The sequence below is a fragment of the Biomphalaria glabrata genome, chromosome 2, assembly GCF_947242115.1.
Source record: "Biomphalaria glabrata chromosome 2, xgBioGlab47.1, whole genome shotgun sequence".
Classification (NCBI taxonomy): domain Eukaryota; kingdom Metazoa; phylum Mollusca; class Gastropoda; family Planorbidae; genus Biomphalaria; species Biomphalaria glabrata.
Genome location: NC_074712.1, coordinates 7,551,119 through 7,570,452, shown reverse-complemented (window position 1 = coordinate 7,570,452; position 19,334 = coordinate 7,551,119). Strand labels below are relative to the sequence as shown.

Genomic DNA, 19,334 nt, shown 5'->3' with positions numbered 1-19,334 from the left:
GCTGTCTCGTCCCTCTCGAGGCATGGACGAGTTAGTTTAGTCAACATGTAGACTCGTGAATCAACTCAAAAGATATAACTTCTGTTATGTCTTACATGATTAGTTATAATTAAGGGACTGTGTACAAACGTGACACTGAATGTGATACAAGCAGTTTCATTGCATTGTGGGATATATTGATGAAGAATGTTACATTAAATACAACTTGACTTGCTTAATGTATTCCTTTTGACTCCCAGTGGAGCACAGGGCCACAATTGTAGGCCTCCTTCGCCATCGGAGTATTTGAGCTGTAGTGTCTCTTCGATATCTGTTATTCTTATCTTTTTATCTTATATAATACAGACGTTACTTCAAAAAAAGAAGATGATTACGTCCTACGCGTCATGCATTTAGTCATGCATATTAACCAATGACTTAAATTCTGCAAAGTCACTGGTTTTCCTGGCTAGCTCAGGCAACCCATTCCATGCTCTAATAGCACTAGGTAAGAAGGAGTATTTGTACACATTTGTCCTAGCATATGGGACGAGGAATGTGCCTTTATTTTTGTGTCTTTCTGAGTATTTAATTAAATTTTGTTTTTGTATTTGAAGATTAGGGTTCAGTGTTTTATGTATAATTGCTACTTTACTTTTGAGTCTTCTGTCCTGAAGGCTTTCTAAATTTAGTGATTTTACTAAAGGTGTTACTCTGGTTAAATGTGAATATTCGTTTGTTATGAATCTCACTGCTCTATTTTGTGTCTGTTCCAGTTTCTTAATGTTTTCTTGAGTTGAGGGGTCCCAAACGGAGGATGCATATTCTATTATTGGCCTAACCCCAAGGTTAAATAACAGTTTAGTTATTATCATTAGATGCTATTTGTTGTTCTATTGTGTTTCTAATTGAAGTTTTTTTCCCTCTCAATTGCATGTCTTCAAAACTAACCCAAGAGCATTCAGAATTAAAAGGAATTTGTTTTCCTTTGGTTTAAAAAAAAAAGATCCTGAATTCGTTATTATTATTGTTAATTAGTATGTTACTTTTGATAAAATAATAACAATAAATAATGACACTAAATAAAACAAGCGTAAAAAGGGAAAAAAACAAGAACCGTATCCTATCAATGGTCATTGTTTTCAAGATTATTGGAGGGGAGGCCTTAAAGATGCTTTTTATGAGATGAGAAAGATTTGTTTGAACTTAGGCTGAGATGAATGATCTAAAAAAATTGATAATCCCTGTTGTATGATGTCACTTGTCAATTATTTGACATAAATCTACTCGATCTAGATATCTATTGGTAGATCTATCTACATCTATAACTAGCCTATATAGCGCCGTTAAAAGTCACCAAATGTTATCCCTTCGATTCTGTGAATATTGATATGATCCTTTGGAGGTAAGTGGAACATTACTACGCGTCTTGTCTTCTCGACGCGCAGCCCGCCATTTTGAAAGTTAATACCAAAAAAAACCCCCTGTATCCTATTTGTGTTAGCCTGCCACAGTGACCGCCTTCTTTCTCCGATAGGTTTCACCTAATTATAATAATCACTTCCAGCGAGTCGCAGTCGCCATTTTATCCTTCTGCTAGCGAAACCCGGGGGCTCCTTGCTTCTTGTCCTTTAGAGTTAGGCCTAATGTTTTCAAACCGATCCCTGCGCACCCCCAACCCGAGTTGTTGTTTTTTTTTGTTTTGTTTTCTTGTACACACATGTAGGCACGACACTTTTATTTTTTTCACCCTCTCCCCTCCCTCGTTCTAAAAGCTAAGAAATCAATTTACGAATCTGCTTTTGAATTTCCAGCGCGCATCCAATTCCCCCTCGCACTTCTGACAACACTAACTCTAGTCTCGGACTATTCTTCTTCCACCATCCGCCACCCCCCTCTCTCTCTTTTTTTTTATAAATAGGCCTACCCTCCCGCCCTCGTTTTTTTTTTCTCTCGCCCCTTTTCTTCGCATCTCGCTTTGAGCTTTCTATGAAGGCCGATTATTTTGCCAATAATTTTAGCGGCATCACACAGCTCTCTGAATGAACTGTCTGCTTTTCTTGTTGAGCAGACGGACCGGCCAGCCGCCATTTTGGCACGGTGATCGGCCATCTTAGATTAGAACAACAATATTATCACCATCTTCGGGGCGTTTTACAACCGTCATCATCATCTTCGAATGTTGTCGTACGGCGAGCATGTTGTCTTTTTTAAACACAGTGACATCATCTGGCGTAAGTTGAGAATGCCTAGATCTAGATTCTATGTTTTTATTTCAGCAGGTCGTTAAGCATTTTTTTTTCTTCTTCTCTTTTTAGATCGTTTTTTTTTTTTTAAATCTTTCCTGTGTTTATTTTTCTTCCTTACGGTTTTAAGTTTTATTTTTTTCTGAAAGGATATGTTGATAAAATGGCTCGATATCGGGCTCGGTATTTGTGACATTTTGTGTGAGAAATTATTTCGATTGTCGTATCTGAAGGGCTTTACTTCTTGTACCTAGATCTAGGTCTAGATTTAGAGATTTATGGCCTCTTTTGCGGATGCGTTACACAATCATATCCTGTGTCGTGACCAGACTCTTTTACATATAGTTTCGTTGGTTGTTTTTTTTTATTTAGTCTCTGGTCTCTGTTATAGCCATATTTTTAATTTACTCACGTCTGCTATTTTTAAAGATCTAGATCTAGACTAGTTCTTGTTTACAACGAAGTTTTAAATTTGTTGCTAGTCTGATGATGCTCTTGGTCTTGATTTTTAACAAAGATTTATTCATGAACACTACATCTGATTCTACCCATTGGTTGTCATTTTTCATTCTATTTATTTTCCTAAGAAATAACTTAATTTGAGGTAGCTACGTTAACGAATAATAAAATAATAAATAATCCTTTATTTTTGTGTCAGACTATACAGTATACTATTTAATATTGATTACTTTTCAAATATTGAAGTAGATAAAAATAGAACGACATGATAAAAAAAATCTGTTTGGGGTATGTCTAAAGTAAATGCAATTCAGTATTCTAGTACGGTTATTTCCTGCCTAATTTTAAAAAGGTCTTACAAGACTTCAGGTTCTCACTAGACTATATCTAGATCTAAATATTATTGTCATGCTAGATTTGTATATAGAAATACTTTTGGAACAAACACAAAAAATATTTATGATGAATGGCTAGTGCTTGAAAATGTATTTAAATGGGATCTAGTGTTGGCTAGTTCGATGTAAGTGAATATCTAGGTCTAATAACGTAACACTATAGTAGTATAGACCCACTTAGTTCACGAAAGAATTGATAGCAACAGAAAAAAATATGAGTCGGTGGCGAGGGTTTTAGTCAAGTCTTCACCCTCGCTCGGTGCCCGCGCATCGCCGTGGAGATAGCAGTACAGGCGCGATGTGAGTACGGCCGTTTAACTCGCCTTGCTATCTGCTACTTACAACAATATCGCGGAGCAGAGAAGACGAGGAAAAAAAATGGAATAGAAGAAAAGAGGAAGCGGGGGGGGGGGCGAAGAAAAAAGTATGGGTGGTGCGGGGGGGCTGTTCGTCCTTGTCGTAGGAGGGAGATGTAGTGTGAGGGCTATAAGGGAGTGTGTGTGTATGTGGTGTCAGGGTTGAGGTTGGATGAAACTGGATGACTTTTTTTTTTTTTAAATGGTTGCGCGCGCGTGTGTCTGGCTAGAGTTCACAACTCCCTTAGATTTGAACTCCGCCGTGCCTTCGGGTGTGAGTCGCTGCCCCACAAAAAGCCTCGTGCAAGGAATTTAATATTATTTATCTGGAGCGGCGAAGCCACAGAAATCCTGCAGTTTTTTTTTTCCTCTCTCTCTCTCTCGTCTACTAGGGGGGGGGGGGGGCTGGCTTGTGTCGGCGCAGGGTGGACCAGGCTTTAAGGCGGTGGGGAGGGGGGTGAGGATATAGATTGAAATAGAAGAGAAACAAGTTTTCAAATCTGGAGCAAAGGGATGTAATTCAAAGTGTTGTATCAGGCCGGCAAGAAATAGAAAATGTACTCAGCTGTCTACGGGGAAGACATTTTGTTTTCAGGCGCTTCTTTGCACACGGATTGTCGGACAGTCTTTTTGATTTTATGTGGTCCCATTCTTGGACAATAATACCACCACCCCTTGTTGTTGTTGTGTTTTTTTCAATACTTGTACTGCTTCCAATTATGTTATTATGACAATGTAAAGTTGACCCTAAATAAATATTTTTATAATGGGCTGGAGGGGAAAAAACTTCTAAAAAAAGTGACAGGAAGCCCACTTTCTATATGGCTTATACAATGACAGGAAGCCCACTTTCATTACTGCTTATACAGTGACAAGAAGCCCACTATTTATGTGATTTACACACTGACAGGAAGCCCACTATCTTTGACTTTGTGATTTACACACTGACATCTTCTTCGTTCTCATTTTTATGCTAGAGCATTCGGATGACACTGACAGGTTGCCCACTATCTTTGTGGTTTATACAGTGACATTAGGCCAAATATATTTGAGGATACAAAATGTTTTCGAGGATGTCCAATGTTTTTCTAGTTTACACGTTGGCCAAAATCATATCGCCATGGTAGATTGTGGGTGGCTGCCTGATCGATTGCTATGGGCTCTTAAAGGTCTTGATAGTCCCGGGTTCGAACCTTGCCAGCCCCCCCCCCCCAGACCTATGACGTGGCAACGAGCCATTGGTATAAACTGCCCAAAGTTTTGACTTTGCAGGTCAGTGTTCAGACCTTCTATAACAGTTGGTTTCGCTATCCCCCCCCCCCCAACCCAACCCAGTCGCCGTCCTTACTGGAAGTTTGGGCTAGAATGTAATATTCGTGAAATCTGAATGAACATCCGAAATATGTAAAATATATATATATATATATATATATATATATATATATATATATATATATATATATATATATATATATATATATATATATATATATATATATGTATATATAAGCAATAGTGACACACACTGAATAAATCATCACTTCAAATACATTGAGTTAGTCGTGTTAAGACATCACAGAACGTGCTGTATTTAAATAACATCTCTTATCAATTACCAGGCGCAGTAGACCATAACATGGTTCAAACTCTGCGTCTTCGGCTTAGGGCCAATAATTCTACACATACAAAATGGATGACGGAATATGTAGATTTCATTAGCTTCCTCTCCCCCCGCCCCCTTTTCCTCTCTATTCCACCCCAACAACCTGTCACCCCACAGATCAACCCTTTCTCCCAATGCTACAATATTGTATGTGTTGTCAGCAAATCGGTTCCCGACACAGCCCCTGGTGCTTTGTGCCCTCGTCTGACTCGGAACACGGCTCCTATTGTCAAATTGAACAAAGGAATTGTTCACTGTCATTCAAAAGTGTGTGTGTGTGTGTGGGCGTACGCGTTCAACATATTTAGGCCGTTGAGCTATTCAAAGTGAGAATTGGGGGGGGGGTGGGGTGGGGGGTGGAGTGTGGAGACGCTGTGTAATTTTGTTCACGCGAGAACACACGTGATGTGAATGTAGCTCACGCGTGGCCTGTGTCAGCAGTCTGTGACTGTCTGTGAGTATGTATATCTTGCAATGAACGATTGAGTAACAGATTAGGTCTTGACAGATGATGTTACCAACTATTTTGCAAATTCTGTGGCATGGGGCTTATTTAAATACTGTCCTTACTTAGGGTGACAGACAGATGAAGATGATTTCTACTGTTGCTGTGGTCACGGGAGAACGAAAATGCCGTCAGCACAATGGCCAGTCCCCACAACATATTGACCTCAGTTTAACGAGACATCCATAAACTCGCAGGGGAGGGTATCCTAGTTACTTTATCTGTCCGGTAACCTGACCTTGAGGTTTAAACCCAAGATTCTTCCACACCCAAGACATGTTAGAACTGTAAGAACTCAAGAAGCAATGCAATAATGAGCTTGAAGAAAACTGCAATAAATACAGAATGCAGGTTGTATTACAGCGGTTCCCTTTTGTGTGTATGAAAATCCCTGGCTCAAAAAAAAATCACAAAAAGAAAAGTGGCTGAAAAATAATGATCGCAGGGTTAGGGTTAACCTGTAACCATATAGCAGTTGGGTCTAGAAACATCTTCGAGATTTGTAATAAACGTTCCAGATAGCTCTCACTCTGTGGTTGTTTTTCAGCATCCTGGAGTAGTGGTGATTTAAAAAAAAAAAAAAAAAGCCCCTTGTGTTTGTTTGAGAAGCATTTAGACTCCCGTTGAGCCGAGACCAATTGTTACAGAAGGCCTGAACACTGGGCTGCGACGTCACAACCTGTTTGGCAGTTTAGACCATTAGCTCGTTGCCACATCAGTAGTCTGGCGTCACGACCTGTGACGTGGCGACAAGCTATTGGTATAAACTGCCCACACAGGTTTTGACGTCGCAGCCCAGTGTCCAAGCCTTCAATAACGATAGGCCTCGGCTGAACTAATTCACTCGTACTTCGGGGATCGCGAGCTCGCGAATAATATAATTGTAATAGGCCTTGACATTGTAGTTGTTGATGGCTGTCTGACTTTTGACAGATTACTCCGGAGATGGCTGGGTTTCTTGAACGGGTGTATTAGATGCGCCTTAACTACAACAGGACAGAGCCTACACATGTAACAAGTAGAAAGTCCAAACCGCTATACAGACTTGTATGAAGTTTAATACTGATAAGGCCACAGTCGAGTCTCTGTCCGTAGTACGAAGTTATCCACTTGAAGTCCCAACACCAACTGAATATAATAACATGAATAATCTACAACCCAACTAAGCCTTGACGTCACTAAATGTCGTGTTCAAAGTTCGTCAACTATGGTGCGTCTCTATACTAACTAAATGTCTAATAATAAGTGCATAACAATATCTACATATCAGACGTTATATATATATATATATATATATATATATATATATATATATATATATATATATATATATATATATATATATATATATATCGTATATATATTAGTGGACACATTGAGGTTTTCGAATCATACAAATATGCTGGTGTCGACAGTGTTGGCCTCCATGTCAGCAGCTCACTATCAGAAACATTTGCATCCCCAGCATCGCCGTCATACGAGTATATGCTATTGATTTACTTTGATTGTAATTGTAATCACATGACCTTGCTTCTTAACCCCCCCCCCTTCCCCCCCCCCCCCCCAGGTGAGATTTCTGGTTCTCCCGCCGATACATTGTTGCTCTAGTTATCGATCATCTGTTGTGCCAGGTCTGTTTCCATTCAACCAAATGTTTAGTAAATACAATCTTAAGTAAGTGCATAGAGGAACCGTCCATTTTCTGGTCAAATATTGTCCTGTCCAGCTTTTTGATACCGATTCCTTACAGCCGGACATTATTTCAACTGTATACCGCCTGCAATTAGGATAATATCGTGGACTAAAATAATGGAGTTTCGTTTGTACCCAGGTTTGTAAATCGCAAGTACTCACTAGGTCAGTCATTTGTTGTCTTGCCTAGAACAACTAGTGATCAGTATTATAATTATTAATATTGATTTCAAGATCTATTTTGTAAGCTAGCTTGAGTTAACTGTAATGCCTTCCATGTATAACTTTGCTGTAAATCTCGGAGAAAAATATATCTCGCGTCACCCTCGCTTTGTTCATCTCCTCAAGACGCGAGAGAAGGTTAAATGGCGGCTCGTCTGTTCCCTTTTTTTTCTCCCCTCCTGTACAAATCAACATTAATGGACTACTTTCAACCGGCCGTGATGATTGTTGGGGCGCTAAGTCACAGCATCGATCCGTGGCGTGATACGGCAATACATTAGTCTCCTGCGTAATAATACAGGCCGGACTAAATCTATGAGATGAGCCCTCGCTAAACATATCCTTACAAGGGAATTCATAAAGCAATACTTCTGTATGACGTTGTAGATTGATAGGCGCCCTCCTCCACCTCGCCCACCACCCCTCGCTTTCACGCTCGGTTCTTGTTACTCCTGAACGCTAGTGTTCTCTCGCGGCTATTGTGTAACAGAACTAGACTAACAACAAAAAAAAAATGGCGGGGGTTAAGAATAAATATGAGCAGACGACTTCGTATTGTTGTTATAATTACGTTGTATTTTCTACACAGGTTATCCTTCTTGCAAGTCCACCTCTTGCTTTGGCGGGAGGGAGGGCAGAAACTAACAAACAAAAAAATGCAGTCTTGTCCAAAGAGAGTAAATGTCATCCAAAATGTCAAATGACTATGTAAGTCATTTCAGCTACAATATGCTAGAAAACCTTTATAAACAAGTAAATTGGGAAAAAGCAAAAATCTAATTTACACTATTATTGTTTTCGTGGTTAGCAAAAAAAAAAAAAAAAAAAAACACTGATACATTTAAACTTGGATGTTGGCCGTGCAGTTATGACCGTCCTTGATAGAAAGGTTATAGATCTAGATCCCAGGCACAATACGATGTGGACGCATGGACTTTGCATTGAAACAATTCATTTACCAAGGCTTCTCACACTGTACAGAGGGGGGGGGGGGGCGAAAGTGTTTTTTTAGGTTTTACGCGTTTCGGACCTTCCTTCCGAATTAAAGATTGTTTCATTCTAGAGCAAACCTCCCGCAGGGGCGTCGGCGGCGGGCAGGGTTTCGAACCCGGGACCGCAGAGACGACAGCCAAGAGCGCATACCACACGGCCGGGGAGGGTGACACAACTAGAGGGATTAACGTGATAGAACAAGCTTATAACATTCTTTCGTGGTGCAGCAAACTTGGGGACGCATAAGCCGTGTGTGTGTGTGTGTGTGTCGTGAGGAGGGGAGGGGGTGTAGAGGAGGAGGCGAGCATTATGGGTTACAACGGCATGCACTACATTTGGACGCTTGCATTTTTTTGTTTAAAACTCCCAGGTCATGGCCTTTTGTTTATGGTGAACTGAATCCATTGTCCCCCCACTCCCTTGCGTGGTGTATCCGAAAGAGAAGAAAAAGTGGTTAAAGAGAGACACAGCGCCAGGCATGTCTTGTCTCCGAGACATTTCCAAAATGGCTGAACAGATCGAATGTTGTCAGGCTGCACTCACACTTTCTCATTCGCATAGAACACTCACGTTTGTACACTAGTTGTCATTTGTACATTAGTTCTCGTTTGTACACTAGTTGTCATTTGTACATTAGTTCTCGTTTGTACACTAGTTGTCATTTGTACATTAGTTCTCGTTTGTACACTAGTTGTCATTTGTACATTAGTTCTCGTTTGTACACTAGTTGTCATTTGTACATTAGATCTCGTTTGTACACTAGTTGTCATTTGTACATTAGTTCTCGTTTGTACACTAGTTGTCATTTGTACATTAGTTCTCGTTTGTACACTAGTTGTCATTTGTACATTAGTTCTCGTTTGTACACTAGTTGTCTTTTGTACATTAGTTCTCGTTTGCACACTAGTTGTCATTTGTACATTAGTTCTCGTGTGTACACTAGTTGTCATTTGTACATTAGTTCTCGTTTGTACACTAGTTGTCATTTGTACATTAGTTCTCGTGTGTACACTAGTTGTCATTTGTACATTAGTTCTCGTGTGTACACTAGTTGTCATTTGTACATTAGTTCTCGTGTGTACACTAGTTGTCATTCTTAGAGTTGAATTCAATACTTACACAAGGTCATGCGTGAATGTTACCCAGCCTTATAATATTAATAAGGAAACATTTTCTGCGCATGTTGTGAATGACTGCAGCTCGAGGCCAAAGCGAGGTCTTTTTCTAATACCATATACTGCTACTACTACTAATACACTATTTGTGACTTAATCGTGAGCCATTTCTTTACTTTCATACGGCATCGCTCTGGTAGTAAGCACATGGATGTGGTTCAGTGTTCAGACGACATATTGAGTTAATGAACAGATTTTGTTATCTTCACACGGTGTTGTTTTTTTTTTCAACTCCCCTGTCTTTCACACCTTAGCACCCGCCATTTTTTTTAGGGGCGCCATTTTTTTTCGCATTAGAAGGATGGGACACATTCTTAAGTTTGACCTTGACACTCTTTTTCTTTTATTCTTACTGTGTGTGTGTGTGTCTATAAACCTAGATCTATATGAAAAGAGAACTGAACATTAATACGCTTGTAGAGCTTAAACTTAAGAATGAAACAGTGGTTTTCTTTAGGTATGTGAGTTGTCAAGGGGCGTAGAAAATATGAGGCTAATCAAGGAAATGAGACAACCGCTCATGGGATTCATCTCTTAACGTCATTGTATAGATATTATATATACATGTATATATATATATGGGGGGGGGGATAACATGGTGAAATAACATCGCTTTTTACAAAGCTTTTATCAACTCCGTCTGTCTGTATGGTACAAATCTTGTTCACGTTATTTCTCTCACTTCCCAGTCTTGGATCAAGTTGAAACTTTGCACAATCATTCCTTGTCCTTATCAAAGTAGGAATCAATCAAACAATCAACAAATAAGTTAAAATAATCACCTTATCTTTTTTACCTTTACCTATCCCTAATCTCTTAGTCTGCTGGACCGTTGGGGCACCACGCAAGATTCGTCGACCGTCCTTCTCCATTCCTCTCTGTGTCCTTAGCCTAAGGCTAAGGTTAGAACCTCATTCAATGACAGGCCCGTCCGTTCTTGTAGGTTGTCATCCCATCGCGTTCTCTGTCTGTCTCTTCTTCTTTTTCCTGGTACTGTTCCCTGAAGGAAGGTGTTAGCGAGCCCCGAAGATCTTGTGATATGGTCATAGATTTTTAGCTTTTTTTTTTTTTTTTAGTTAGCAGGTCATCATGGGGTCCAATGGCTGCAGTAACCCTGTCACTAATCTCTTAGTTTGTAATGCGGTCTTTGAATGTGATACCTAGGATCCTTCTGTATCAACTCAATTCCATTGCTAGGATCCTCCTCTCCAGCTATGCAGTCAGCGTCCAAGACTCACAAGCAAAAAATGTGGCCATGACCAAGTTAAAATCATAGTGGTAATTAATTCGTTTTTCAAATAGAAAAGGGGAAATATGTATTACAGTTTTGAGATATATGGCTGTAGATGTGCAGTTATTTCCACCCCACCCCCTTTTTTTTTAAAATGTATTTTAAAAATACTTTGCTTGTAAGTGCTAGATCTACATTTATAGTCGAAATCTACTGTAATATTTAATTCTACTATACTGTCCTTAAGTAAGTTTCACTTTTCCCAACTAGATCTTTATGCAATGTTCTTAGTATTTTGTTTTAGCGTAAAACGCTAAATACTCTTCCTCCACTAAAATCATTGGTTTGTATCAAACGCTTTCAGATGTATTATCGTCAAACCAGTGTTTCCCAAACCTTTTTTTCCATAACAGAACACTTCGCCCATTCTGGGTATTTAGATTATATTTTAGAGAGATTACTTCACGTGGTGGCCTACTAGTTGATTATTTTAAGTTATTCGTGGAACACCTATTCCGTCCTCGCGGAACACTAGGGTTCCGCGGAACACAGTTTGGGAAACACTGCTTCACAGAGATTAGTTTTGTTCAACTTTTTCTTGTACAGTTTAAAACGTGAATAACTGGAGCCCCGTGACTCACGCACTGACACAGTGTAAACTGTTGGATCATGTGTCAGACAGTACAAGTGTTCTGTTCAGTCTCATTGTACTCCCCCTGTTGTTGTATTTCCCCCCCCCCTTTCTCAATTCTTTTATGACGTATGAGATCACATGACCGCGTTCATATTTTTTAATTCTATTTCCTTTCTCTGCAGACGTGAATCAAATACCTCAAGAAGTGTGTTGGCAAATACTTTTATTTGTGCTCTTTTTTTTTCTTTTTCTTTTTCAAAAAAAAAATATTTTTGTTGGAGGGGGTTCAACATGGCGGCCTAACTCACTTTAGTGGTGCCATGCGTACGGCCTCGATACCAGCCTCGTTAAAGAGTGTTAAAGCTCGGGGAAAATCTTTTCGTGATCTCTCGTCCTCTCCTGCGCGCGCAAACACGTTATTAACTCTCTCAGGGGGGGAAGGTGGAAGAAGAAGACAAAAAAAAAAAGAAGAAAAGGACGAAGGAGAAAAGAGGGCGAGAGGAAGCAGGGAAAAAAAAGAGAGAGAAAGAGAGAGAGAGAGAAAGCTTACCGGGTCATGGACAGACAAGACAATAAATAGAATATTAGGAACTTGCTCCCCAGGTCGCTAGGCTTTCAGGCCTTGGGATAATTGAGTGGCGCGTTGATTCGCCGAGTGGGGATATCCGGATAGGCAATGATCTTTCAAGGCCTTGGCTGGAAGAGGATGATGGGGGGCAGTGCATTCATGGCTGGGTATTTAACCCCAGATCTAGACAAAAAAAAAACATTTTAGAAAATACTTTAAAAACAAAGCTTATACTTTCTTTTTTAAACATTTACACAAAAATGGGGGGGGGGGGAGGGTAAATTACCTGAATTCGAGCTCATGGATCATGCCTCTTCAAGCCAACATAATAACCACTCTGCTAGTGAGGTGCTTGTGTCTAAAGAAGATTGTATAGTCAAGTATTATTTGTTTCAAACTTAAAGCGGCGACCTATAAAGGGGGGCTAATTCAGCTTATACCACCTCTCCAGTCATGTAACATTTCTTTCCCTTGTTCGAGATACCAAACAAAATAACTAATTACCAATATTTTATTAAATAATAGTTGTTTTTTAATGTTGATTCTTGTGTTGTCAGGTAAAGAAATAATTGTCAAAATTTCAGCTTGATCCGTCATTGAGCGAGGGAGAAATGACGTGTACAAACTTTTTACTAGACGGACAGAGTGAGTTGATATAAGTTTTGTAATAATTTGAATTGCGTTAATTCAACAATACTCTAATTTATAAAGCAGACCTGACGTATGTTTGGTCATTGTACTTGCCACATGTCACCCTCGTTGACCGTTATATCATTAGTCCTATAAAATATGTCATTTCTGTAAGTCTGAAAGGTCGACTTAATTTATTATTTTTTTTTTAATTTAGTCTGGGGGTAGATTAGTACAGATAGGCCACCCCAGGCTGAAATTCTCTCTAGGAAAATATCCATGTGTTGATATGTGTGTAATATCTTTTGTTCAAACAGACATCTACTTCTTAGTAAACGTTCAAGTAATCTATTACACGCCCCACCCACCTTCCCATCATGCACTTACACTTGTCCCCTCCCCCCCATCACAAACACACGCGCACACACACACAAAAGAACTACGCTCACGTTACCAGACCTAAGTCAAGCCCCCCACGCCAACGTGTCCTGGATCGTCTCATGGGATGCGTCCATTAACCTACATACGCCGTGACCTTGATTTAACAATTATATATTTTTTTTACACTCATTTAAAAATTAGATCTTGCATGCGGAATGGGTACACATGCCCCCCCCCCCCACTCACACACACATACACACAAGAACGCGAAGACCGTGCAGTGACTTTCTTTTATCCCTGAGAGCTTGTTCTTACGTTTGAATGCTCAGCATGGCATGTGATGCCGTTCAACCGTTGGATGGTTGGAGGTGGAATGAATTTTAAAAAATGTGAATAATTTTAAATCTTATTATACAAAGCTTTTGTCAACTCTGTCTGTCTGTCTGTCTAGTACAAACCTTGTGAACGTTATTTCTCACTCTTCACTCGCTTAAAAATAAAGTTGAACGATTAATTAATAAAAATATTGATATGTAATTTTGTTTTATACAAAAAAAAAGGAAATAAATCGTGCAGTATTAAAATAGTGTAATAATTGTGTGATCCTTTCCTATATATAATTTCTTTGGCCCGGTAAGCACCCGTACCACTGACCGAATATAACTTTTGACCACATTTCACCAACTTTTGACCACATTTTGAACCTTAAGAACATGTGAATTAACTGTAGGAATTGAAAAAAAAAAAAGATTCTCTGTATTTAAGCGAGTCCGCTATTATCATCAAAGTGTATTGTTAAGGCCACACTGCGCTCTGGGGGAGCGACTCCTCCCTGCTTTCATCACGCTCCTGACAAACTGCTTATATAAATATATCTAGTACTCATGGGTACCGTGTCTATTAGACCCACACCTTTATGAGCCGTCGTTGAAACCTACACACCTTATATTTTGAGTGGGTCAAGTTGGATCTTAAAGTGAAAAAAAAAAGGGGGGGGGCAACCGTGCGATTCCTACGTTCCTCTGGCTAGCTATGCCCATACTGACGTTTAAAAAAAACCCAGATATAATATTTAATCCAATATAGTTAAATGCTTGTGTCTAGAATTCTACCTCGTCTAATTATTTTTCAAAAAATCGATTTATCTAACGTTGTTTTCTTTGGCGGACGGACATTTAATTCTGCATCGAGATTGTAATGTTAGCTCCTGGCGCAATGATTTTTTTTTTTCATTTCACCATTTTTCTAATTTATGCCAGACGGTAAAACGCCAAGAAGGCAAAATAACAAAAAAAAAAAATCCTGGCCCTGGAGACATTATAATCTGCCCTCGCTAGGGCTTGCAGCTCGCGGTTTGTAATTGAAAAAAAAAAAATGAAGCTATCTCGCTACTATTTCGTTTGCAACGCGTTCCTAGCTCGGGCTTTGTCGTGTGCGTGTTTGTATGTTGGTTAGTGGGAGATAAAGAATATGAGTGATTGCCAACACGGCGAGTCACAGAATCATCTGTAACGAGCGCTACAGGAGTTGGTTTTTAGAAAATTGATTTTCACTTAGAGGCAGAGCATACTGCGCCATCTTGTCATTAGGTTATAATGTTAGTACGTTTTTTTAAAATATTGTTTATGAAACTCAGGGTGAACCCTAGGGGCCTGGCTGTTAGGCAAACGTGTTATTAGATTATAGCACTAGGTATTAAGTGACAGCATGTGATAAGGTAATGGTGTGTGTGTCTGATAAAGGTCTGCAAGGGGAGTCCATCTCTAGGAACTTCCTCGTGGCGCCCTTGTGGAAACGTGAGAGCTGAAGCTTACAACCTGAACCCCATTCCCCCACCCCTCAGTGGATTACTCAGTGCCCTGGGACCAAATGCATTCAGTGCTTATGTATCCCCTCATGAGACCACTAGCCCATTTCTAAACTTTCTTCATGCTGCTCCACAAGAGCAATTGGAGGACAACAGTCGCCCCCCCCATCCCCTCCGAGGTAAAGGTGCTACCTATACACAGAAGATATATCGACCAAATAGAGAGTTTCAGTGGTGGCAAGTAGCCAGTGCTATAGTTCTGAAATCCTCAGAGGCCATAAGACTGCATTCTACTGGACCTGTCCGTCGCTTTAACCCTTAACGGACTGTAAAGTTGTGCATCGTAAACTATTAAGACACATTTATGAAAAATAAAATCTAGTTGGTTGCCATTTTTACCAATGCCATTACCCTTTCCACTTGTATTTTCCTTTGCTGTTTAAAGAATGTCGTCTTGAAGAAAGATGTTTGACAGGGACTTCATCTCAAATCAAACCAACAGGATCACTTATAGTGTAGCTCTGTGCTCTTTTATAATTTCTATCTTGAGATCATAGGTGGCCTTAAAAGTGATCGGGGCCCTGGGCGAATGTCATATCAGGACCACGAATATTTGTACGATGGGCTGAGGGTAACAAAAAAAATATATCGCGGGCCCCCCTAAGGGGAAAGGGCCTGGGGCGTTCGACCTACTCGCCACCCCTAAAGGCCGCCTCTGGTTGCGGTCTGTTTCATCATTGGCGCCCAAACTTTGTCGGCCTAGTGACTTTTATTTCAGACATGTCACGGGCAACACAGCGTTACTGCAAGGAAAAAAAAAGTCTAGTCCAAAGGACTCTGCGGCTTCCTTATATTCTACGGGAAGAAATTTCCTTGGGCCGGAAAGCTCCGCACCACTGGCCGAATATAACCCGCAGGCCGCAGTTTGAGCATCACTGATTTATGAAGACGATTTTTTAAAAGTTGTATCACGCTTGAATACACAGTCATCTACTTCCAACAACGGCTTTGGTTGACTTATGTCATAGAACTAGTAGCGTCGTATTTTTAACTGGTGGGGAAAAAAAAAAGTCCTAAGCTAGTAAGCTAACCAAGAAATAGTCGATTACCATAAGTTCACTTTACTACCATCGCTATACCCCCCTCCCTCTCAACTCTCCCTTCTCCAAATTATAACATTAAACCAGTGGTGCACAATATTTTTCAAACTGGGGAAATATATAATATAAGTACATTTCCCCACAGTCATGGGCCAAACCAACACACACACACACATATAATGGAACTTACCTCTAGTGTCATTATTCATTGTTAGCAGAGGTTCTGAAAGTGCCGGATCACGAGCCGGATGTGGCCCATAGGCCGTAGTTTGTGTATCACTACAATGAGTCTATCGCCTGCGGTTTTAAATATTTTGCTACACTCATCTAGGAGCCTATCATTTGTACAAAGCTTATATCAACTCACTCTCTCCGGTACAACTCTTGTACACATTAGTTCTCCCATTTCCCATTATCGGATCAACTGGAAATTTTGCACAATTATTCATTGTCCAAGACAACACATGAATCAATCACAAAATTAATCTATCAATTAATTAATTAATGGTAATACATTAATTTTGTTTATATAGAAAAGGGAGATACATCTTGCAATATTTATAGATGGGGCAGTAATTGTGCTGGTAGGAAAGAAAATCTAATGAGCTCTTACATGTCACGTCCTATAGACATTCTATTATCTTATTGGTCACAAGACGTTCTTTTTTAGTGACGTGTAAACTTATTCGTCCGTGCCAAAATAAAGATTTGAACTCAAGACAAGTAAGTTATTGGTTTTCTTGGCTGAAAAACTATTTTTTTTCATTTTACGTGGGTCATAAAAATATTACGTCATTTTACCCACAGCCGTCTGCGACGTCATCTACTTGATTTACCACTTGCTGCGTCATTCGTCTATAACTTGTTGTGACGTCACTTACCGATAACCATTTCTTGGCGTCGTTTTACCAGTTACCATTTTGCTAATTGGATTACCGTTTCCAAAGCATATAACCATCAATTAAAAGAAAAACACAAGTGAATAAACATTTGATGTAAATACTTTACCATTTACTTTTGATTTTAACATTGTTCGTATTCTGCGCCACGGTAAAATGCGGAGTATTAAGGGATGAAGGTCTACAAGGCACTGACTACTGTGGAATACAGTTGGGGATGGGGCAGACATGGGGAGGCTCGGTGGCTGAGTGGTGAAGCGCTCGGCTTGGAACCCAGGGTCCCTGGGATTTTTAATTTCGGGATCCTCAGGGCGCCTCTGAGTCCACCCAACTCTGAGTACCTGACATTAGTTGTGGAAAAGTTAAGGCGGTTGGTCGTTGTGCTGGCCACATGACACCCTTCTCGTTAACCGTGTGCCACAGAAACAGATGATCTGTACATCATCTGCCCTCTAGATCGCAAGGTCTGAAAGGGGAACTTTACTTATGTGGAGGTCGTGCTACTCAAGTCGAGGACCACTGAGCAGTATGATTATTTAGGTACTAGTTAAGATTACTGCACAAACTTTGACCGGCTCCACTTCCCCGTGTCAATAGAGTTAATATACTTTTACGTAAGTGTTTCTTCACTCTCAGTGGAGCAAACGACAGTTAATCCCCCCCCCCCTTTTCCACCATATTTCTACTTCTTGTTTAGCAGACGTCTGGATATGACCTCCGAAAAGGGCAGCGGGGGCGGGCCTGACAGACACAGGCTGTGAACATATTCACTCTATCTCCTACTTCACCAGAGTGAAGTTTGACTGACTTGACAGCATTTAGACTTTTGATCCTGTCGAAACAAAAAATATATCGAAACTTTAGGGGTGGGGGTGGGGGGATGAGGATCTAGGAGGTTTGTTATTTTTAACACCACTCGTCTTTTTTTTTTAATCCTGGCCCTCGCTCCACTTCTCGTGAAATACTTTCCTCTAGGTCGTTGTATGAAATGAGACGGTGTCATATCTCGGGGCGAGTGTTCTATTACACCACAAACTAACACACTCAACTATTACTGTTTCCGATCAATACTAATAAATAGCTGGGAAGGGAGAGAATCACAGTGGTAGAGCATGGGCACACACACACACGCACACATCCTTTTTTTTTTTTTTTGTGTTTCCTAGCACGTGATAAGCACAGCTTAAAAAGAAAAGGGGGAAAATAGAATGACAACCTTAGTTGTGCACAATATAATAAATTATCGATTATTTTGTTCTTATGCGTTTTCGGTTAGTGTCGCCTGGCGTGCATAGTGTTATGTCTGGAAAGTAGTCCCTGCCCGGGATGGTTATGGTAGGTAGTCTCAATCTTGTTTCTTGTTAATTACCGCCGAATATGGCTTTCGATACTGGTGATTTATTGTTGTTGTTTTCTCAACTTAGATCTAGAGTTATCTAGACTTTATATTACATGCGTTATTTCTAAAGAGAAGATAATTACGCCCAACTCGTATCCATTAATTAGTCGTGCTTGTTAGTTAAACACTTAACCTTTTCTAAGTCTTTCTGGTTGATTTAGGCAAATCGTTCCATGTCCCATAACGAATGGGAATTTATAAACGTTATTGCTAGCTTTTGAAATAAAAAATGTGCCTTTGATTTATTTTTGTTTCACCGAAGCCTTAAATGGGTCCGCTGCTATTTCTAATTTACATACATGATTTACCAAATTGCATTAGTTCAGTACAACAAAAGTCAGATTATTTGCAGACGATTGCATAATATATAGAACAATGGAAACAGAAATTTTAGAAAGAGATTTAGATGAATTACAGAAATGGAAATCAAATTGGAGTCTTTCCACCCAGAAAAATGTCAATTATAAAGAGTAACAGAAAAAAAAAACTAAAACAAATAAATACCACTTATCTTATTCATGGTAGACCAGTAACACAGACTAAAAACGCAAAAATACCTAGGTGTTATATTATAATAAATAAAAAAAAAATATAATGGAATCCCCATATTGATGAAACTATCAAAAAATCAAACAAAGCATTAGGGTTAATTAAAAGATTTTTTTTACAAATCAAATAACAACATGAAACTAAAAGACTAAAAAAAAAATTAACCAATTAATTGGTTATTAATTATTTTGTTTGATACCTCCAACAAGGGAAAGAAATTGAACTCGATGAAGTGGTGGTATAAGCTGAATTAGTCCCCTTTATTTATAAGTCGTCTTTCTAAATTGAAACAAACAATATATAACCTTCTCTGGTCATAAGTACCTCACTGGCAGAGTGGTTAGCACGTCGGCCCTAGGAGGTGCGAGCCACGATTGAGGGTCGCTCCCCCTCCTCTTTTTTGTGTTAAATGTTTAAAAACCAATTCTGGTAAAATCCACCCAGATATTCC

At 39.7% G+C, this 19,334-nt stretch overlaps 1 protein-coding gene across 3 annotated transcripts in view; it reads left to right on the top strand.

Annotated features, from left to right (window-relative positions):
• Nucleotides 1-19,334, top strand: part of LOC106074815 (uncharacterized) — a 55,742-nt gene that overhangs the window by 15,508 nt on the left and 20,900 nt on the right. The window contains exon 1 of one of the 3 annotated variants that reach the window (XM_013235660.2): nucleotides 1,948-2,213. The exons of 1 other annotated variant lie outside the window; for it this stretch is intronic. In XM_013235660.2, coding sequence (XP_013091114.2) covers nucleotides 2,178-2,213 — 36 coding nt within the window. In that variant the 5' untranslated portion in view covers nucleotides 1,948-2,177. Of the gene's footprint in view, nucleotides 1-1,947; nucleotides 2,214-18,114; nucleotides 18,271-19,334 lie in introns of those variants that run through there. One more of the 3 variants, XM_013235661.2, reaches the window with a different exon arrangement.